This window comes from Contarinia nasturtii, unplaced genomic scaffold (assembly GCF_009176525.2).
Source record: "Contarinia nasturtii isolate CC-2019 unplaced genomic scaffold, AAFC_CNas_1.1 Cnas_scaffold_285, whole genome shotgun sequence".
Taxonomy (NCBI): Eukaryota; Metazoa; Arthropoda; class Insecta; order Diptera; family Cecidomyiidae; genus Contarinia; species Contarinia nasturtii.
In genome coordinates this window covers 6,451,039-6,473,876 of record NW_022197640.1, presented here as the reverse complement: position 1 = coordinate 6,473,876, position 22,838 = coordinate 6,451,039, and the positions used below count along the sequence as shown (strand labels likewise).

The 22,838-nt window shown below is 32.6% G+C and overlaps 3 protein-coding genes across 6 annotated transcripts; all 3 read right to left on the bottom strand.

Annotated features, from left to right (window-relative positions):
• Positions 1 to 3,684: 3,684 nt before the first annotated feature.
• Positions 3,685 to 7,331, bottom strand: LOC116337528 (transcriptional repressor CTCF-like). 3 transcript variants are annotated; one of them, XM_031762171.1, is made up of 5 exons: positions 7,176 to 7,331; positions 5,255 to 6,428; positions 4,995 to 5,149; positions 4,202 to 4,894; positions 3,685 to 4,122 (listed from the first exon to the last, which is right to left on the bottom strand). In XM_031762171.1, exons 2-5 carry the CDS (start codon positions 6,264 to 6,266, stop codon positions 4,054 to 4,056), a joined length of 1,929 nt encoding a protein of 642 aa, XP_031618031.1. In that variant the 5' UTR covers positions 6,267 to 6,428; positions 7,176 to 7,331; the 3' UTR covers positions 3,685 to 4,053. The 3 variants fall into 3 exon arrangements, with proteins under 3 accessions (XP_031618031.1, XP_031618033.1, XP_031618032.1); XM_031762173.1 differs by lacking the exon at positions 7,176 to 7,331 and adding an exon at positions 7,068 to 7,086; XM_031762172.1 differs by lacking the exon at positions 7,176 to 7,331 and adding an exon at positions 6,519 to 6,808.
• A 409-nt stretch (positions 7,332 to 7,740) lies between these two features.
• On the bottom strand, positions 7,741 to 17,039 carry LOC116337531 (motile sperm domain-containing protein 2-like). The gene is made up of 10 exons (XM_031762176.1): positions 16,358 to 17,039; positions 14,802 to 14,948; positions 14,480 to 14,657; positions 14,250 to 14,413; positions 13,928 to 14,190; positions 9,333 to 9,414; positions 9,153 to 9,265; positions 8,883 to 9,083; positions 8,635 to 8,814; positions 7,741 to 8,565 (listed from the first exon to the last, which is right to left on the bottom strand). Exons 1-10 carry the CDS (start codon positions 16,458 to 16,460, stop codon positions 8,383 to 8,385), a joined length of 1,614 nt encoding a protein of 537 aa, XP_031618036.1. The 5' UTR covers positions 16,461 to 17,039; the 3' UTR covers positions 7,741 to 8,382.
• Positions 17,040 to 18,039: 1,000 nt separating this feature from the next.
• On the bottom strand, positions 18,040 to 22,063 carry LOC116337527 (xenotropic and polytropic retrovirus receptor 1). Of its 2 annotated transcripts, XM_031762168.1 has the most exons (8): positions 21,766 to 22,063; positions 21,259 to 21,412; positions 20,548 to 21,180; positions 20,069 to 20,470; positions 19,787 to 19,978; positions 19,524 to 19,684; positions 18,336 to 18,578; positions 18,040 to 18,230 (listed from the first exon to the last, which is right to left on the bottom strand). In XM_031762168.1, exons 1-8 carry the CDS (start codon positions 21,832 to 21,834, stop codon positions 18,102 to 18,104), a joined length of 1,983 nt encoding a protein of 660 aa, XP_031618028.1. In that variant the 5' UTR covers positions 21,835 to 22,063; the 3' UTR covers positions 18,040 to 18,101. The 2 variants fall into 2 exon arrangements, with proteins under 2 accessions (XP_031618028.1, XP_031618029.1); XM_031762169.1 differs by lacking the exons at positions 18,040 to 18,230; positions 18,336 to 18,578 and adding an exon at positions 18,606 to 19,386.
• Positions 22,064 to 22,838: the final 775 nt, after the last annotated feature.

The window sequence follows — 22,838 nt, the reverse complement described above, 5'->3', positions numbered from 1 at the left end:
TAAAATCCTGTCATCATTACATACACATACATTGTGACAATAAATGTAAACAAAAACAAAGCGACGAAGAGAAAAAATAGCCGTTTCTTATGAGATTGAGTGCCCTCTCCCTTTTTGATTATGCGTAATTTTAGATGAATTTCATGCTTGTATGCGCAATGCACATACTAGAAAGTATGACATACCTGCCGCTTATAACGAGCTACTGATGTCTGCACATATTGTTTTGGTTTTTCTTCTTTTTTGTTTTGCATACTGCACATGATAAATTCACGCAAACACAATATTTCTCTGGTCGTTTGTTTTATGCATGATCTTTATTGCGAATTCATCTCATTTTATCACATGTGTCCAACACAAAGACTTAATTGAATTCGAAAGTATCTCGTTGATATGTTTAAGGAAATAAATGGGGTTTTGTAAGCAAAACGGCTAAAATATTGCTCATACGGTATTTCATTGTATTCTTCAATTTATAACCTTCATACAACTACATATATGGAGCAGGCGATCAACCATTTTTCTAAGTTTTGTTCAAAAATATATCGAATGGAACGATTTGACCATAAAAATGCGCAATTTGCATGCTTACTTGTCTTAAAGTCTGACGCAACTGAATATATCAAGACAAATGATCACCGCGGTTTTTTCCTTGAATAAATCAATCGTTGTAGAACAATTTAATAGTCGTAATACGGCTAATTTTCATGTAATTTCAGTGACTCAATTTAAATATCTAGATTTATCGATAAATTTCCGTGATATCAACATCGAATAGCAACAGGCACATACTGCAGTATTATTCATATCATACACATAAGAGAAATTACAATTTTTAAATTCCATCGTAATGAGTTTTTGCTGGATTGAATGCATGAACATTTTTTTACGCAATACATTCGATTGGCTGTCGATTATATGTTCTGAACGATGACATCTCATATTTATGAGTGCTTAACAATTGAACGAACAAAAGTCGTTTCTTTTAATAACAACGGGTGTTATTAACAAGATCGATATCATTTCTATTCAACACCAGAGACAATTAACAGATTTATAACAACAACAATTATTGAAATAATTATAATGTGCAAAATGTTATCGTATTGATGATGTGAGAGTTAATTAAAAATGTGTTGAAATCTTTTTGCGCTCGTTTTTCATTTCATTCATAAAATGGCGATGGGCGAGCAATGCTTGGCTATTCATCCATTCGGTTGATGGCATTGATTACCGTTTCAATATATTTCGAAATCAATGTAATGTGCACCCCATCGCTTTTTCGTATTCACGATTGCGTTTGTGGTAATTTTACGCAATTCGACATCCAAGCGTATATGTGAACATTATTATGATTTCCCGAGCTAAAAATTGATTCCAAATTTACGCTTTATATAGTCAAATAGGGCGGAGACAAATAAAAATGAGTTAGCTAGCGGCGAATTATTGATGGGCAATGTATATTGGTGTAATTGCTACGTTTTTGTGCACACTTAAATATATAAATCGCACTTTCGAAGCTGCAGTTTTGTCGCTATACGTCATCATTTGGAAATGGAGAAAATTGTTCAGTTTTAGAATTGACAAGGAGCTTTGCGCCAAAACCAAATAATCTCCAAAATTAAATTTGGATTAAAATTTTCTTTTTTTTTTTTAAATAAAGTAAAATAACTAACATTCAATGTTGGGCAAATGAAAATCAGAATGAATTTGTCTGTATTTTTATTGATATCAATGCATTAATTCAATGTTTGGATAATATTTTTTCCTGTTGCTTAAGCAAATTTTATATGATAAGCGTTCGAAAAACGACAGAAACTGCTATTTTAGTGTTTTATACAGAACCAATTATTTTTGCATGCTGATATGTATTGTGTCGTAGCCGATGCATTCTCGAAGGTACGCTATCTAATTTGACTCAAAACTGCGCACGTATTAATGCACAATAACTCCGTAAGCGAATAGTGCCACCATGACCCCCTGGACTTTAGTTGGTAAATTTAGCAAATAAAAAGTAATAAAAAGTGATTTGTTGAAAATAAATTCGTATAAATTCTTAAACTTAATGTTGCTGATCGTTAACTTCATGAAATGTTTGTATTGTAGAATTTTGAAGATAAAATGATTACAAATTGTGATTTACTTTATAAAAGTCATCACAATCACCGTTTGTTACAAAAATTCATCAGAAGTTCTTTTAGCTGTCTTAGTGATCAAATCTCCAAAATAACGCAGAACAGGAAAGTCCGTTTTGCCAAATTTGCCATTAGATGCCATGTCTGCAGCTATCTTCAGTTTGGGCTCCAGAAGATCTTTGGCGAGATCAGTCAACTGCAATTCGGCTGCGATATCTTCATCACCTTCAATTTGTGCATGCGTTGGTTCCTGGTCATTTTCTCGTTGACATTTTTTCGCCAAATGTTCTCTTTCTTCGGCCATCTTCTGTGAGAAAGTAAGAAAACATTCAAAGTAACAGTACAAGGATGCGTACTCAAAATTTCGTAACCTCATTTCTTTTATCAATAAACCTGTGTACAACATTTATAAATTCGTTAAAAAATAACTTCCAGAAAAATTTGAATAATTTTTTCGTGGTTGGAACACTTGAAATTTGGCATACTTTATTTTTTTCAAGAGTCTTGAATCAACACAATACACTTTTACAAACCTGTCCTACACTTAATTTTAAGTTTTCAAAGTAGAGGCCTCTCCAAATGGCCCGAGTATGGGGTCATAACGTGACTATATCATTGGAAAGGTAGTGTACAATAGTACAATTGCCAAAATAGTGTTGTACACATAAAGTTCAATTATTTTCAATTAGTTTCATGCTTGCTTAAAATGTGAGTATCTTCAATTCCTTCTATGGGACTTTTCGAATAGACATTTTCCAAAAATTGAAAACATTTGTCGTTCCTCTTGATGATCATCTACTGGTGCATTAACATTTCATATTTTCTGTTGGTGGTTTTGTGTCACACACGGCGTACACTTTTTCCAAACGTAGAGAGAATAAATGTTCATTGGGACATTCAAAATCATAATAAATGTTCATTTCATCATTCATTTGTGATCGCATCAAAATCAAAATTTTAAGTACACCCAAATTTCACCCGAATAACATTTTTTTACCTTTCGATAATTTTGTTTTTGCCTTGTACACTTTCGCAAAAATGTTGTACAGGAAAGTGTACACTTTAGGGGTTAGCGGGATTGATCAAAAAATGTGTGATCATGAAATTTTAAGTATGGCCATCCGGATCCCAGTACAAAACTATCGAGCATTTTCTTTGTTCTTTTTACAAACAAATTCAATATTTGAAGTCAGGAATTTTGTTGCAGTCCAACATACGGTAATGTCGTCGAAAACAACAGATATAGCTTGCCAACTCACCTTCAATTTTTTGGAATATTTTTGAAGAAAATCCGACAAAACGATGAATCAAATGCTTTTAGTTCGTTGAAACTATTGACAACCATTTTTTTCTGTTAAAGACTTCAAAAGTAATGAAGTGAAGAGAAGTGATCGCGCCTTAATGTTGTGTTGACATTATGTTAGTAAAAGTCATTTTTATGTGTACATGAATTGAGCCGATATTCAAATTTTCAAATAGTGTTGTCGCTAATATAGCGGATTAGTTCAGTAAGTTATTATTTTGAAGAAAAAAAAAACAGATAGAAAAATGAGTTTCTACAATTTATTTTATTTGGAAACATACGCATATCATTCGTATTTTAAACTTAAAATTATTCGTTAATTAATGTGATTTATCGATACCATCATTCCTCAAAATTGAATTTCAAATGAAAAAAAAAAATGACTCTCGAGTCGAGATAGCATAGATACAACGACAATATGTGTCGAATTAACTTCGATAATATTTTAAATGGACTTTTGAACTGAAAATCTGAAGGATAATTCATTTATTTGTTTATGGTGAAAATGTAAATGTGAAAAGTGATTGTTCATTAATTTTTCCCTATTATATATGGTATACAATCGAAAAACAAAATATCTAAGCCATAACTAAAAAAAAACACAAAAGAGTTTCACTATTCGACATAGTCAAGCAGTTGAATTGATGATTTATCCACTTCTTCTTCATCGCCACCATCGTCCTCCTATGAATTACACAAAAATAAAATAAAACCATGATTAGAAAATGTGCAACAACCGAAACGAAATTCAATTGACACTTACCACAAATCCAAAGCAAGTTGACATATCTCGATCACCCTGGCCTTTATCTTGTAATGGATCTTCATCGTCTAGATAAAGTTCTGCAATTTCCATATTCTCATCTTTGTCTTGCAATTGAATCTGACTGTTTTCATCCTCCTCCATATTGATAACTTCGACCACCATGTAACGTTGTCCATCTTCTCCAACGGCCATTATAGTTTCTTTTTTTGTTGGCATATCTTGTTCAATAGATGTCTCATCCTCACCATCCAGCTCATAGTCTTCTTCGCCTTCATACTCTTCTTCGCCTTCGAAGCCAATGTATTCTACCTGTTGACCGTTTACAATTTGAACACGTTTTTTGCGTCCCTGTTTTAAAGCCATTGCGTGCTCTCGCACCGATGAATCAGGATCATGCAATGACATGTGTCTTATCAAATTGCCTTTGTGACGGAATTGGCGATCGCAAGATGGACAAACATGGGTTTTTTCCTTCGGTGTTGGCGGTACATAGTCGGGATCATGATATAAATTAATGTGGCGTTTGAGTAGTTGCTTTTGACGAAAGGCTTGATCGCATTGCGTGCATTGAAATGGTTTTTGGTCTGTATGAACTAACATATGCGATTCCAAATGTCTAGCTGATATTGATGCATACAAACATAGCTCGCATTTATAACATTTTTCACCTTCGTGCGTTTTTGTATGAATCTGAAATAATGGAATTGGTTATTTTTCCGTCAGTAATGTTTTGTCTATTTCATCTATCCGTCGGTATCCGATTGATTTGGAAAATGACATTTAAGCTTACCTTATAGCTATAGCGATCAGGGAATGAATTCCCGCATCGTTTGCATTTGAGTGGTTTTTCTGCTGTATGAAGCTTTTGTACGTGGATACGTAAATCAGTCTTTCGTCCACAAGTCGTTGGACACAGTTCACACTGGAACACCGGCTTGTCACCAACTACAGAAATAAAGAGAAAATGCCATTCATTTAAATAATTTTGCATTTAAAGAAGTTTGATTTAAAAAATAAACTCATTCTCGAAAATTATGTTAAAGTCCTTACCACTATGAATTAATTTATGTGCCTTCAATGAATTGGATTGAGTGAATCGTGCTTGGCAAACATCACATTCATACGGTTTCTCTCCGGTATGTATACGTAAATGACGTTTCAATTTGAATGTATCCGGTGATGCATATGTGCAGTGAGGACATTGATATGGTCTTTCGCCCGTGTGACAACGAATATGACGTTTCAATTTGCTCAATTCAACACTGGCATAATCACATTCGTGGCACTTGTGTGGTTTTTCATGTGTGTGTCTATAACGAACGTGTCTCACTAGTTCGCCCGATGTTGTGAAGCAACTGTCACAATATTTACACATATGAGGCTTTGTACCTGTATGTGTGTTCACATGATTTTGTAATGAAGCCAATGTTTTGAATCCGCGCTCGCACACCGAACACTTATATGGTCTTTCCTCTGAATGTGATTTCATGTGCCGTGACAACAAATATCGTTTTGGGCTTGTGTAATTGCAATAGTTACACATATGCATAGCCAATGAAACTTGTGATTTCTTTCCTGATTTTGCTGTGGACGATGTTGCGGTTGAACCGGCCGCTTTTCGTTTATCCTTTTTCGGGCTACTCTCCTCTTCGGATAGTTCTTCATCTTCTTCAAATTCATATACTTTCTCTTCAACACCATCATCGGCTAACTCTTCATTTGTTCCATCATCGACAGCTGATCCTTTATCATCCATAATATACACATAGCTAACTTCACCATCGGCATTGTCACCATCATTTCCATCGAATGCTACTGTTTCATAATCGTTTTCTTCAACTTTGGTCGTGATTATATTTTGTTTACGCGTTTTCGAAGATATGGTTGCTTGTTCAATTACGCTTTCTAAATTATCATCGCCTTCATCGTCTTCTTCAACAATAAATTGAATATTGTCACCATCGGGCGGTTCGGTTAGCACTGGTTCGGAATCTTTTGTCGCTTGGTAATAATAATTACCACTTTCATCGACAAAATAGGTGCCTTCATCTGTATCTTCCATTGTATCGATATCACTTGTTTCTCCGTAAAGTTTTAATCTCCGTAAAGTTTTTCTTCAAAAAAATTCCAAATTTGATTGTTATTTGTTTCCCTCCAATTTTACTTCACAAAGCCGCGTCGTCGTAAAATGTCTCAATGCAACCCAAACGCACTTATTCTAAGCCTAAATCAACAACGAAAATAGAAATGTTCATAAAAAATCCACATTAATCAAAGCATTTAATTGTTTGAGTAAAATTATATTTTAACATACAACATTTTCACCGAAATTCGACTTAATTGAAAATAATGCACTAATAACACAAAAATGCTGCCTTAATCCAAATGCCATAGCATACTGTCAACTGTCAAATAAAAAAAAACGACTGTCTTCTGTATACATTCAGCTGCTGTTAATGCGAAAATACGATTTCGAATGTACCCAGTAGTAATATACACATACGAATATTTCGTCGTACATCGCGTCAGCCATTTTGATTATGTTACAAAAAAGACTTTCAAAAAATTCTACGAAACAACCTCAATTCATTGAATTTTCACACCATCATCAAATATCGATGTGAATTTTTTTACAAAAATTTTCCAAAACAAATCGTCTGACACACAAATAAATTTATTAGAATGAAATTGATTTTAGATTTCAAAACTAGGTGGCCGAAATCACTGTTCAATTCTTGTAAATTATCACCATCGGCGCTGTTGGTGCGCGACAAGAAAAATGGCTGACAGTAAAAAAGCATTTTTTCAAACAGATACACACTTTTGTTACCGCTCTTCGATAAATTCAAATTAATTTACGCACATAATTCATTTTTAGCGTCACATTTTTGTTAAACAAGCCAATTTACAATTTATTCAACCAACAAATCTACATTATTTTGAGATAAAAATCTTCAAAAATTTCACTTACGCAAGTCGAGTGGATTTGGATTGAAATGTTTTGAAAAAAAAAATTTTTTTTTTTGCTTGAAATTATTCGGATGAACTTCGAATGATGGCCGTAAAGGGCGTTGTGTATAATATATACGTACTCTCTTCTCGACTTTATTACACCAACTGCTTTTCAGTTCACAAGAGATGGCGTCAATACCGAGTGTATAAAACGAATAAAGTATATAGATGCACAGAAATTTGACACAACTCTGTGTATGTAGTTGCTAACGACTGAGCGTCCGTGTGTGTGTATGCACTAACAACAAATCATAGTATGTCAATTATGAATACATATGTATGTGTGACTGTATATCGTATACTGGCAAGAATCATACATAATTATGGCATTAAGTCCGGTTTACATCATCAAAAATCAAAACAACTCAAACGAATTTTGAAATTCGTTTGATTTCATGTATTTATCATAATTACGAAAAAAAAAATGAACGTAAATTATAATTTATCATGTAATCGGAAATTGCAAAATGAATAATTTAGTTTTGCTTTAGCATATTAAAGGGGGAAAAATATACAAAGTAAAATAAGATTCAATTCACTTACTGTGAATTCGATTTATTGATATACAGATTTACATTTCTCTTTCCATATTTTTTAATCTTATACAATCTATACTTACAAATTCATCAAAATTATGAATTAAAGTTAGTGGCAATAGTGGCAATCAGATAAACACACACTTTTTCTTAATTTTATTTAATTATAAGTAAATAAAACGAAATTACCACAAAAAAAAACCTGACAATGAATCAGCTACAAAATCTTTCCAAATTGGTACCGAAGCAAATGGAAACGACAAAGATAAACTTGTTACAATGATAACAAACAAATATTTCCATCTCATTTTCTTTTAAATTCAAATGCTTCATTTTTCATATTCAAAACGAAAATGCATAAAGAAAAATTTCGAACAAACCAAACTAATATTGAAAATAAATAATTTTGAATTCACTAGTAGAAAATGTCGTTTGGATGTATTTCTAAAGGGGGGACAATCATTCATCATGGATTTGAATGAAGCGATTAATTTGTACGAAACAGAAACGAAAAATATTCTGAATTACGCTTTTCCTTTCAAAACAAAAAAAAAAGAATGTCACTGATTCGAATTATAACCTATTGATAGTCATGTAATCACTCCGCACGACTTAATATCTGGTTGGTTGTCACTTGTAGCCACGCGTCGATTTCATACAGTATTCGGAGCTGTTATTATTGATTTCAATTTTGAGTATGTAAACAATTGCTATTGATAGTAGCAGGAACACAAATACGGTGATCCATTGAAGTTTCTGATTGAATTTGATTCGTGTTTCCAATCGGCGTGTTGTTTCAACCAATTGCGATACCTGCAACGATATTCATAATTGATTAAATGAATTTGAAAAGATGCAACACATTTCATTCATATTTCTTACCGAATTCGAAACGTGCAACCATTGACGATCAGTATCGATAACGCCCCCATTATTTAAGAACATGCTGCTATTTTTCGACATGTCACCCACAATGGTATTGCTAGCATTTAGATTAACATTCGGACCAAGACTGCATTTCAATCGGTGCTGTTCAACAGACAGGCTATTGTTTTGTGTATTCTGTTACAAAAAATATAATATATTCAGTTTAAACGTAAGAAGAAACGTTCGATTCATCCAAAACATACCTTCCATATATCGGCAATGTCTTGCTGCGATGCATTCAAATCATTGATCTCCATGCACATGACCAAAAATTTATCTTTATTCAGCAATAAAGTTACATTTGGTCCAGATTGTAGAACAACGCTAATGTTTACAGCCGAACCAGGCGTAAGTATTCCAGTGCTCGGTCGTACACGGAACTTTTCAGGAGATGTTGTTTTTATCTATTTATACATGAAATATGCATTCAATGAAAATTGCGAATATTATTTTAAAAAAAGAGAGAACATTACCTTGTAGGTGATCGGGTATTTAACAATGTTGAATATGTCAACAGATCCAATTAGCTCGGTGCCCACTTTTGAGAATGTAATGATTTCGGCTGGTGCTATTTTCAACATATTTCCTATATCAGAAAATCAAACAACAACGTTAACATAAACATCGATATGGATAATTATTGATGTGCTTACCACCGCCGTTCTCTGTATTTCTACCAAATGATTGATCCGACATTGGAATTTCGCTAACTGAACTTGTTTTCGCAAAGGTTACCTAGATGCAACAAGATAAACCAAATTTGTGTTCAACTTCAATTAATATGACAACAAATTTATTTTTAATTTTTCAAACACTCATTATTTTTATGATGTGTGTGTGTGTGTGGATTGTTATTTAAGATGACATGGCTTTGAGTTATTTAAGAAATGTGTGAAAATGAGATTTGTTTGAAAACGGATGCCACAATTTGTGTATCGATGAACTTGTGTGCAAGAAAAGCATGACCTTGACCGTAAAATGACATAAACACACACAGACACATCAATTCATCACACAAAATCGAGGAATAGCGAGATAAAAAAGATCGATTTTTTGACCGATATATATCTTAGCAGTCTTTAAAAATGTCGTGAGCAGTTGCCATAATGTGACGAATCAGTTTTGCGGTACACATTATCGGCTAAATAATCTCATTAGTTTCACACATAGACATGCTAATGCTAAATAATATCCGGCCGTTTATTTTTCACAGTGTCGCCTTCTCTCTCACACACTCTCTCTCTCTCTCTGAGTGGAGAATTACTATCATTACTATATATTTTTCTCTGAATTACTTTCATTACTATTAAGTTTGAATTTTTAGTGATTGTCCGAAAACCCAGTCACCATCAAGCTTTTTTTTAAATAACGATACAAGTAATACTCGTTATTTTGATAATATTTTCGGCTATTTTATTTATCTGCTTTCTCCAGGGAAAAGTTAATCAATGTTCGAATAGAAATAGGAAGTACCAAAAAAATAGAAAAATCTTTCGATTTTGACAATTTTTTCGGATGAACGTAAAAAAAATGATAATTTTTCATCTTGACCGGATAATCGGTTAAAATGATTACAAGTTTCTTTTATTATTCTTCTACTTTTTTATGGTCAATGAATCAATTCACTTGTACGTCACACGAACCGAACAAGAAAAAATTACTCACAAACACGCGAAACAATAACAAAAAATAGACGAGTGTGCAATAGATGCGAAGCGGTTGTTGTTCGATATTGGATAAATATCCTTTTCTATATCGTTATGAAACTGCTCACAATTTTTCAAAATTAAAATCAATTGAATGTTTATATTCGTACCTTTTCGAGTAAAAACAAAATGAATCTGCACAAAGAATTCAACCGTATACGCGATACGAAAGAGAGAGCACCAAATCGTCAACTACAAACAGAAAAAATGTGAAACAAACGCAAATGCCCGCTTGACTTTAGCTTATGCATTGACGATGTTTCTGTTGGGATACATTCAATAGGAGAGCGTATGCATACATTGAAATGTGCGAATATATGTGTAAGTGTATATGTGAGCGTTGTTTCGAATGTGACTACTATTTATTTTCTTTCTCTCTCTTTCTACCTTTTTCACGTCGGTGTCACTGTTTGCTTTGTCGTAAATATTGAGGTTCGATTGAAGGGAACAAAGATGCTTGCTGTATTTGCCGTTTTGCATTTTTTTTTTTCGTACGAGTTATTGGTTGGCTTGTATGCTCGTGTGTGTATCTGTTTGTAAAGCAAAAGATCTTTGTATTCTCTCCCATTATTATGGAAGATGTGGGTACTATACATTTGAAAGTGAACGTTTGGAATTTGAGTTCGGATACGAAATGAACAAATTAAAAAAACAATAAAAACGCGCACGCCACCAAAAAGGTGAATGAACACGTGATTTATTTAGATATTGACATTTGAACAGAATGATTTTTAAAAAATACACTAGAAATCGTATATTTTTTGAATGCACATCCATTCGTTTTAGAACCAAGTACTTTATTTTGAAAAAAGGGTTTTCACATCTGATGGTTGATTTGAATTGTACATATTTTGTACATTTTAATGAGATTCACTTTGGTGGTGTACGAATTTCGGGTAAAGATTTTCCGAGTTTTGATATTTTTATATTCAAAAAAGTCATATTTTGAAAAAAAAAAAAAAATATTGGTACATATTCATGGGAATTGTTGTACAAAATTGTACGATTTTTTGAAATCGACCGGAATTTGACTACCCATACAAAAAACAACATAATATTTGTTATCAGTTCCTGACCATTTCTTTGATTTAATGTAAATAAAATCTCGTTCAAAGCTAAATGAAGCAAATCGTTTATCATATCCAAATGGATGTCACCAATTTAACTAACATATCCGGCACACTGTGTAGGTGAAAGTAATGTATTTTATAGTTTTATCTCCCACAAGTTTTCATCAATCATCGCATCTGTTCGAAAAGCCAATCCATAGCAAAAATTTATTGAAATGCACAAATAAAACAATTCCTTCTTTTTGTTTTTGTTAAAGATTTTCCGGCAAAAGAGTTAAAAACCTACGATATACATACTTTAGTCATATTTAAATCGAATGAACAAATCGATTCACTTCCACAAATCAATAGCGCCGATATTATTTTCGAAAATTTAAATTTCCACTGCACAAAAATGTCCAATTCAATCACAAGTTTTAAAATTGAAATTTCAAAAATGATTCAACTTCGAATTGTTTTCGGTCGAATGTATTTTACATTTACACTGAATCATTCACTGATTAACAAAATAGAACTATAATATAATAAATTGTACTTGAAGTGAATGTTGATAACAAATCACACACAACGTATATACAATACTGTTGACTTCAAGTAGCATGAATTGAAAAATTCAATATCGAAAAAAAAAAATCCACGCGATGCGACCAAAACCGTTTGTTTTATCTTGAATCTTCTGAATACTATTCATGTGTACATTTTGCGTGAACAGTATTTATATGTTGTGTAAGTTATAAGCTGAAAATGTTTACAAACGTATTATATGACGGTTACAAATCGCCAATAAACTGTTGACCGATTTAACGTCTTTGTAATACTGTGGTGCACTTTGCAAACGACTGCTAAAACTCTATTTGAGCTCAATAAACGATCACATTAATTGATTACGCAAACCAAAGCATTCTCGTCAAATTTGCTTCGAGACAAAGTAAATGCAAAAGCATATTTCACTATATAACAAAAATAAAAAAAAATCGGTCCCTTTTAGCTAAATGTTAGTCTATATGTGTTCTTTGTACGGCTGCTCTATTAGTTTCACATCAGTCAAATGCTATTGTGTCGGCGCTTAGGTATAGTGACAGCGGATATTAAAGTGCCAAACACATTTTAATAACGACAGCCCGAACGTTTTAAATCGCCACATATTAGCGACACTATAAATGTTGCTTTTATTAGCACGCACATAATTATTAATTAATGTGAAACATAATTGAATCGTTTTTTCGTTGGGGGGCTTAACTCTTTACGTACATAGCTCACGCAACTAATGTTTTTGCACCGGGAAAAAAGTTCTTGTATTCAATACAAACAAAATCGAAAATCGTTATCTACTTCAAAGTTTGCAAAAAAAAAATATACAAAGACGTATTCAAAATTGTTGTGATTTTGGTTGACACGCACAGCCATAATCGGCACACCCCAATAATACACACTTAACCAGCTCGATATTATTAGAAAATTCAAAAACTCAACGGACGCACGCGTTCACGCACACTGTACTTTAAGGTCAAGGAATAGGTGCGTATTTATTTGATGTAAACGAAAGCGACAATACATTATTGACGTCAATCATCGATGATAGTGCAAATTGACATATAATCCAATTTCAAATCGAAAAAAAAACATATGCACACCATACCATTTAAAAATATTAGATTCACTGTGGCTTCTACCTCGTTGTCTCACTCACGCATTCATTCTCCATTCACTTACGCACTCATTTCATTCGGTTTCAATTACACTCTATAGTCTATACATTAGTAATTGGATTTTAATGTGATTTTAGTCGCGAAAAATGCGTACGATTCAATCCAAAACGATAACGACCAATAAATTGCGCCTCATGGTGTGGACATTCGATTTTTGATTAAAAATAAAAACGAAATGAAGACAGGAAAAAAAGAAACCGGTAATGAATGAGCAACAAATAAATGTCTGCACGATAACCATAGCAGAAAACGATTTGAGTATTCTTCACGCCAGCCGACAAACAACTGTGTGCATTTACCATGGCATTTTGTGTGCAGCAAATATGCTAATCATAACAAATTACCAATCTCAATGTACGTTGTTAATTTGGAGTTACGATGACGAGGTGAAAAAGAACGCACATTTAAAATTAAAACAAATGGCACAAATTGAATCGTTAATATTTATGTCGATTCCAATTTTTTTTCTTTCATTTACAATGTTGCATTTAATTAAAACTTTATTCACATATTCTATATACGAATGTGTTGAAAATTGTTGTTTCTTGCTTTCATATTTCATTTGGAATCGAAATTAAATGAAACTGTTTGTACATGCAGTCATTGAAAAGAAGCGATTAAAAAGATTATTGATAATTACACGCAGATGAATGCAGATTTGTGTATAATTAACATGTATATATATGTATAATGTGTTGATTAGCAAACGTAAACATTTTTATAAGCGGATGCGATGAACAACAAAAAAAGATGATTTACAAACCTTTTTTTCATGGTTGATGACAGTAGTGTTATCATTTTCGTCTTTTGGTATAATTATTCCCTTTTGACCATTCATATTGCTATCAAATTCGTTTGCGTGCGTCAACTTTGAAGGTTCAAATTTGAAATGATAATCATCTTTGCCACCCCAACATGTCAACATATTCTCTTCGGTCATGTATTCGCCTAAATTCTTCGAATTAACGAAACGCAACGAAGCAACCGCTTTTGCCGGTAACAATGCTTTTATTATATTAAAAGCGGCTGGAAAAATTAAATGAACATAATACGATATATCAAAAATATTTTGTTTATGTAAATACCATTTAAAATCCATGGTAGCTCATATACAAAGATATAGTTTAAATTGTTTGGATAGTAGTATTTTAAAAGATGTACAAATTGTTTTGTATAATCTAAATCCAAGTTTTTTAGTCCGGTGCCGGCCAAATCGAAAAATACCGATATCGTATCATAATTTTCTTCCCTGTATATAAAATAAAATACAAATTTTAAGAAAAATCTCACGTTCACGCCAAATGAGGATGCTTACTTATTCAATCTTTCTATCCAGTAGATGAAATTTCGTAACAATTGTTCCGTATCTCGAAGACCACGCACGTGTTGTTTTGATTTAAGTACCAGCACAACTTTTCCGTCAATATCACGATTTCGTGGAAACATTAATCCCTCATGGATGTAATCCATGTTGATATTTTTCTCTGAAATATCTTTAAAAAAAACAATTTGCATAGAAAATAGAATTAAATTGGAAAATTTTGTTCGAAGTATCTGGAGTCAAATAAATTGACAAAGCTCATATTATATCTAGCTAAAAACAAACTCAAACATTCTCTCAAATATTTCACACATACCATTTGCTCCGTAGTTTTTCCGCCATTCGCATGTATCCCAGAGCATTTTTAATGCTTCTTTCATATCCAAGTCATGTTGCTCGAGAAATTTCTGCAACCAAATATTGGTGGATTTTATTCGGTCAATATCTTTTGGATGAAATCCGCCTGTTTGAACAAAGCACAAAAGATCTTTTATTAGCCATTCAATATATGTTTCTAACTTTTAGTTCGAAATAACTCTTGTTTCCTATTTTGTTGACATTGTCTGTTTGTTATTAAATTGTTTGTCGGATAAATTAAACAAAAATAATTGCATTTCATTAGTGTCTGTTTCTTTTGTTTGTGATAAAAGTCAATAGAATTTTGTTTATGATTCACGATCAGAACAAAAATATGAAATGACGTGAGATTTGTTGTTTGTGCTTACTCACGATAATTGGTCATTTTGCATTTCGTACAAACATCAAATTACTCATTCAATCATTTTAAACGCCATCAATGGTGGGTATTTTTTTGGGTTATTCGGCTGGCTATTTTCTTTTTCCCAATCGACACACAATTTAAAAACCTTGAAAGTGTCAATGATTCCTTTATGAATGCCATGTAAAAGGAAACGAAGAGTCAAGTCAATGAATAAGCGATGCATGCATTGCAATGAACTACAATGAATTCGGAACAAAAGCCAAGCACATGGTCATTATTCCGGTTGCAATGAATGTAAATTCAAGATTCAAGTGAATACAGTTTGAAACCAGTTTGCACTGACGATGAATGAAAATGATGTCTGTGGAAACAAAAAAAAAACATGTTCTACGGTGAGTCCTTGTTAATATGTTGGGCATCATGTGCCGAACAAGTATTCATATTTTGAGTACAATGAACACGATTCGATTCGGTCGGACATGGTGTGTACGGTATTAAGGTCTTGGTGTTATTCTTCAAACATTTTCAAACGGTACTCTTATATAAACGACTAATAGTGCTTATCAGTAACCAAAAGTCAAGTGCTTTTGTGTATTTGATTAATTTTGAAAAAAAAGGGGGAAACTATATCTATGATCGAGTGCAATATGATTGAAATTGCGATAAGAACACACAAAATGACCAAATAACAACAAAAAAACATGTTTCATTCAGTCAAAATTGTAATACTTTTTTTCTGTTATGATCACACGAAAATGACTTGTAAGCATGATTTTTGTTTTCTGTAAAGTATAAATGACAACAATAATGAAAAAAAACAGACAAATAAAACAAAAAGTTTGCATAAAAAACGCCAAAGCATCATCACCATCACAACGACCTTGAATTCAATGAAAATAAATGCCAAGTTGCGATCATGTTTCAAGTTGCAAACACTTTGGCTATATGAATTCATCCATAAGAAACGCGATTACAACATGCGTTACACACAATGAAGTGTGGTCGCACCGTTTGGTTCGAAAGTGTAATTCGCACGTTGTTTTGAATGTTTCACGGGGGGGAATCGAAGCAATTTCAAACTGACTTAATAACTGTAGACAATTTCAATGTGAATTCAAATAAGTATGCGATTTATAGTTGAAAATAAATACCTTCACATGGAGCTCCTTCACGTTCCAGCCGCTCAAAGAAATTTGTTCGCAATTCCTCGATTTGTGTGATTGTCGGTGTTAGAAAGATCGCTTTCGATGGCATGATTTTATCTAATGATTTTATTTTCCGTCTTTAAATTACAACAATTTGTTGATGTTTGCGTCAGAGTTATTAACTGAACTTTTAATTCGATTTAATTATTGTAATACGTAAAGAACGTTTTAAATGTGTAAAGAACAAAACATACACAGAAAACGAAAGTAAAACCGTATAGAAACCACAAAACAAAATCACAATAAAACTTCAACTGTGACGATAGCACAACAAATTTACCGTTTTTGTTTTCGTTTTTTCAATTTGATTGTCGTATTCTATTTCTTAATATATTGGAATCAAATTTGATCGAACGAATAAATGATCAGTCAGACAAATAGAACAGTTCACCACTTGTTTTCAATACGAAACGTCTTTATTCACTGCAGCCAAATTTAAAATTGAAAAATAATTGCCACAAAACACAAGAATTGTACCCAATATCATTGGTGTTAGTTGCAAGAATGTTTACAAGTTACAGCAAAAATTCGTTGCATTTGACATCAATGAAGGATAGTGCAAAACGCTTCGAGATGTACTTATATATGAACTGAATGTACTATTGCGGTAAATAGTCGCTGTAATACTGACTTTGAACACAATAAATCATTCGGAAATAAAACAACAACAAATTAGTTTTTTTTTTCTTCGTACAAATACTACTACAACAGCAGTGAGGCGTAATGTACAACTGTGCAGTGTGATTTTATACCTCAATCTAAACGGTGTTTTAAAACATCGTCTTTCTTCTTCTCACATTCGTTTGTGTTTTCGTTGGTTGGTCTCATTGCAACGCACAATATCACTTGTGCTGAGGTTGCTCTTCTCATTCCATATTACATGATGCTAGTCAAAGCGGCATTTGTATTGGTGTGGTCGTACAAATTTACTAGATACATTCACGACCAAAACGAAATACATCCAAAAATGTTGACAGAGTTTTTTTTTGTTGTTGTCTGTCTGTCTGTCTTCTTTTGTCGTGTTCGCAGCTGTTTACAGTTGAATTAGATAATCTTTTGACAATTTTCGATGTAGGCTGTGTTAATATCAATTGTAAGTATTGGTTGTAGTCAATTTGATCGTTCGATTGTTGTAGTTTTTTTTAATGCAGCCAAACTAAACTGCAAACTACAATCGGTCGGATCTTTATTGCTACTGCTACTATTGCCACTACTACTACTACTGCAATTGTTGTTGCTGTTAATTTGACATAGCTAGTTTGAGTCAGTGGAATAATTTGAATTAATGTGTGTTACGAGAATGATAAGTTGAACTGTACTCCCAATCAAACATGTGCTAGTTTTGTTTGTTTTGTTTCATATGTTTCGCATTTTTTTCTCTTTCCTATACGATGAATTCCGTTGTGGTAAAAAAACATGTTTTCAATTTTACACAAATTGATTACAGTTCAATATATGTATGTGCTTGTACAATGGAACTGGAACACTTTTGATTTCAATGCTGAATAAATGTAACGTTTTTTTCTTCTTCAGCATATATGATAAATTGTTTGCAACTATTCAATCATGCGATCAGTGCATGAAGAATTTTTCTCATGCATTTATTCTTATTGGAAAATAATCATTTATTTCATTATATTCACAGTTTTTTTTTATTTGGTATAATTTTATTTTTGTCAAATGACTATTATCATTCAATCTCATCGATCGAATCGCCCTGAAACAGGATCTTCAGTTCACTTTTCTTTTTTGCCAATTTGGTTTTGGTGCGTCGATGCGTAACGCCATGATCTTCATCCATCATTCGTAATATTGTTATCTAAAACATTTTCATTTTTATTAAAGAAAAAAATGTTTATTTTATTGAATTGACATAAATTGTTAGCACATTCAAACTATTGCATGACAAATACAAAAAACATACCTGATCTGAGCAATCCATTGGTGCCACAGAAATATCTCTTACGGCTCGGAATTTTCCACAATTATTCAGATGCTCATTTTCTAATCGAAAATAATTCCACATGAAACGTCGAAACACCTCAAATGGACTTAAAATTGTCATCATTAATTCGCCTTCAACGACACCAGCTTTTACAAGCGACATAGATAACGTCCAGCCAAATCGTAATATTAAGTCTTCAGCCATACCGAAATAGTAAAATAACTAGAAATTGACAAGGAATGTTAATTAGTACAGTGGATTTTTCCATGCTGGTTTTACAGAAAAAACATAAGTGCGCTGATGGAAAATTTATGGACAATGAATATCATCAATATCTATTAGAATATTGGATAGCGGTTTAACGAAACGATTCAAAATTATCCGAGTTTTCACCAATTATGCGGAGCTTGTATTTAATTTTAGGTTGGTGAAAATAAAAGTGCAAATACTGAATCGTACTTTGACTAATACTATTTGACAAATCATAAAAGTGGTTTGTGAAAAAAGCAACATAGATTTTATTTAATATAAAATCTATGAAGAATTTTTCAAAAATTCCTTTTCGAACATTGTTTCAAAGCTTATTTTAAGTACGCGTCTGTTCTATTTAATAATATAACGTTCTATTTTTATAGGTGAGGATCCAGTTTCCGCGGTCCCAAGTTACCCGCTCATAAAATTGAATTCAACTGCTGATGTTTTTGGCAATAAAAATTCTTTCGATTTTGTTATTAATCAATTTTGCTGCGAGTGGAATCAAAAATCCCATATAAATTTTTTGGACATTAAGGTTGACGCTAGATAGAATCGACTTTTGCTAGATGTTTGTCGTTATCCTCCCCTAAAATCTCTTGGCGTACCCACCAACGTTACCAGGTTATTTAAAGACGAACTCCACATAAATAATTGAATTTTGAATTGGATCGATTTCATTCGCATTTCCGATACATTCGAATTGTCCATAAATTTTAATGAATCATGCTGAACTTGTATTTTTCTGAACTAGCAGCATTTTCGTATTGTTGCAAAACTAAAAAAAAAAAACAAATTTACTCGGTAATTCGAATAATAAAAAGAAGTATAGTTTATCTCAAAAAAATACATTGCCGATTTAAGTGTCCGATGTATATTAAAAATATGGAAACTGTAATGAAAAGCATGACCTACATTTGACGAATACACCGTTTCCTCGCGTAGAAAATTGTGTTTAATTTCAAGTAAACCCCAATCCATTTTAATGTCCCACGCATACGCATAACAAGATGAAACAATCGACGCAATTATCCAGAGATAAAAGTATGGATTATTTGTGCTGCCCAAATGCGAACCTGTATAATAGGGAAATTCCAGCAATTAGTCTACATACGTGTACAATTTTATTTTTGATATGATTACACCGCTGAAACAAATTAATTGGTAAACAAACAAACCGGTAACAAATGATAGCGATGAAAAAATGACGACAAAAAATGATGTTGAATATTTGAGTGCGTTTGCCAAATGCGGAAATGCCTCACGCGTATCACGATAACGACGTATGCATTGTGCAAAACGAAACCAAGCCGGTAACATGGCCACCATCGGTCGAATCAAATATGAACCTTCGACACATGATTCAACGTCTAAAAATAATTGATAAAAACCCAAACGGTATATATTTTTAGAAGTCATTATTAAGTCATTAAACGGTTATTTTTTCATGAGTCATTTACCTTTGGGCGACGCAGTTTTCCATATTGGATTATTGTAATAGAAACATATTAAAAATTGTAGATCTAAAAAGGCGGGTACAATACTGTTCAATTGATCGGCAACAAAGAAGTCGGCAAAGCTGACGTAGTAAAATGGCGCCAAAAATATTCGCCACAATACTCGAATTGTCCAGAAACGTGCCTCATGCCGAAATGTTTTCGTTGGATTAAATAGAAATAGTGCCATTAAAATATACAACGTTAATGGACTTGCGTATGTTGGAATTGAAAGTGCGTCACTATATTGGAAACTTAATACACATATAGTCCAAATGACACCAAAACATGCACCAAACTCCATTATATGTTGCTCGGATAAATGATTTCTAGGATTGATTTCGAATATAAGAACATGATTTACGCCTGCAATGAACCAAAATGATGTCACAATGATTACAATTCAAGAGCAAAACAAAAAAAAAAATGTAAAGATTTCAAACCTGCTGATCTCCATCCATATACATTAAGTCCCCACAAAAATAAAAATCCAATTATCAATAAAGGTCCACGAAACAATCGAATTCCAATTTCCCAGTCTTTATTCCTATGATATATGGCCGTTAACATGACGGTCACCATTAATACAATAAAGGCACCCGAAAATATTCCAACTTTGAATGTGATCCATGGACTTTGGTGTTCATTTAATGGTGGCACTCGTAATCGTTTCATCGCTTTTTGTCGATCACCTCCTTCAATGTCTTGCGTAACAATTGATTCCGTATCATGAATAAGTCGATCAATGTCTTTGTTCACATGAAAATGTGCCACTTCCACATGATCCATTCGCCATTTGGCACCCAAATCAACACTCAACAGTTTATCATGTTTTTTTAAAATTTTCCGAAAACCGGTAAAATTTAATGTTTGATAGTTTTGTAATAAAATCAATCCCAAGTAAAATTCACTAAATGCCAACTTCAAATCTTGTACTTTACGTGCCGGTTTTGTTTTCTTGCGCAGCAATTTTTTTGATCGTGACAAAGCCTTTTTTGTATCATAACCATCTTCTAATGCTACACTCACTTCGGTTCGTAGATTGGCAAATTTTCGCGTTGCTTCGGCTAATTTCTCTATAATTAACAATGATAATTAAATTGTTGTTAGTTTTGTGTTGAGAAATTATGTCAATGACATTTTTCAAAATAAACCTGAATAAAATGTGTTGATTTTTGCCAATTCCTTATCGCAATAATGGAAAAATTGTTCGTCGAATGTTGCAAAATATCGCGTTAAAAAGTCCGGTTCAACTAATTCAGCAGATGGAGACTGTTCTATGGCATTGTACAGCATTGTTTTCATTTCCTATAAAGATTTTTTTTAATCAGATAAAAATAAAAAAATAAACACAATTATAGAAACTCTCGCCAAATGGACTAAAAATATGCTTTTTAAGAAGACAAAGCGATGAATGTGTTATGGATAATTTGATTTTGCCGCGCGATTTCTGTGATGTCATCATAACAAAAAACATATGAGCGTCGCGCATGCGCCTTTCCCATTTTTTATAATTATAAATGACACTCATAAAACTTTTTATACTGACATCCATGCATTTCATCAGCAAACATTTGATATTAATTAAATTTCCTTAATTATTTGTTATTCTTTTTTCGATGTTTATATTAAAAGAATCGAAGTGACTGTTTTGTTTTTACCTCATAGTTGATGTATGCTGCCCTCCATTCGGGCGTTATATGCGCTGATAGATGTTCTGCAAACTTCATGGTTTGCTTATTGTATTTGCTACAACAGGTTTAATCAAAAGAATAAAGAAAATGAAAAACGAAAAACACTTGATTCGTTTATTTTGTGAATCAATATGAGCGATTTTTTCTTTTAAATATTTCCTTTTTTATTTTGCTCTTTATCCGATATATAATACACTCAAATGAAAAACAACATATTTATATAGACCAATTGAAATGGTGATGGTGGAAAATGCGATGTTCTCGTGACGACCGCATCGCTCTAACTAACTAAAAGCAAACATTTTCCATCTGATTTGATAAACAGGCATTTCACATCAACGGCACGACGCTACACGATAACCGACGCATACAGCGTATTATTAAAGACATTTTGAACTCAGCGTGTATGTTCGGTGTGTATTTTGTTCTCCTAAAAATAGATTACTCCTTATTCTATCTCAACGTCGAATAGTTTGCTGCGTTCAACTTATTGACAGTTGTAGTTGTAAACGTGAATATTATTATTATTATTACCTTGTTGTTGAAATTAAAAAAAGAAAGCATACACTCATACTGTTTCTGGGTCAAACAAATGAAATATTTTATTATTCGATTTATTTCTAATTTTGCATTCATACTTCTTCTCTCCTCTTCCTGTATTTTTGTCTTTCTCCCTTGCGGTTCATTTTTGTTTTGAATTCAGTTATTGTTATTAGCTTTTGTTAGTGTTTTTAGATCTGGCCAAACATGTATGGTATCTTTAATGACATTCTATAAAGCGTCGGAAAATATTTTCTACGAAAAATTCATTCCGCTAAAAAAAAATCAAATAAATTGACAAATTTATTTTTCTATGAATGATATTTTCTTTATTATTGTGTTTTTTTTTCTGTTCGTATAAAGTAATTGTGATGAAAAAAGTAAGAAAATAAAATTGTGAAAAGCCTATTTTTTTCAGTCAAACAATTCACTCTCTTTCCGAAAAAAAAATTAAAAAAAAAAAAAAATACGTTACAAACATTGTTAACATTAATTTATAA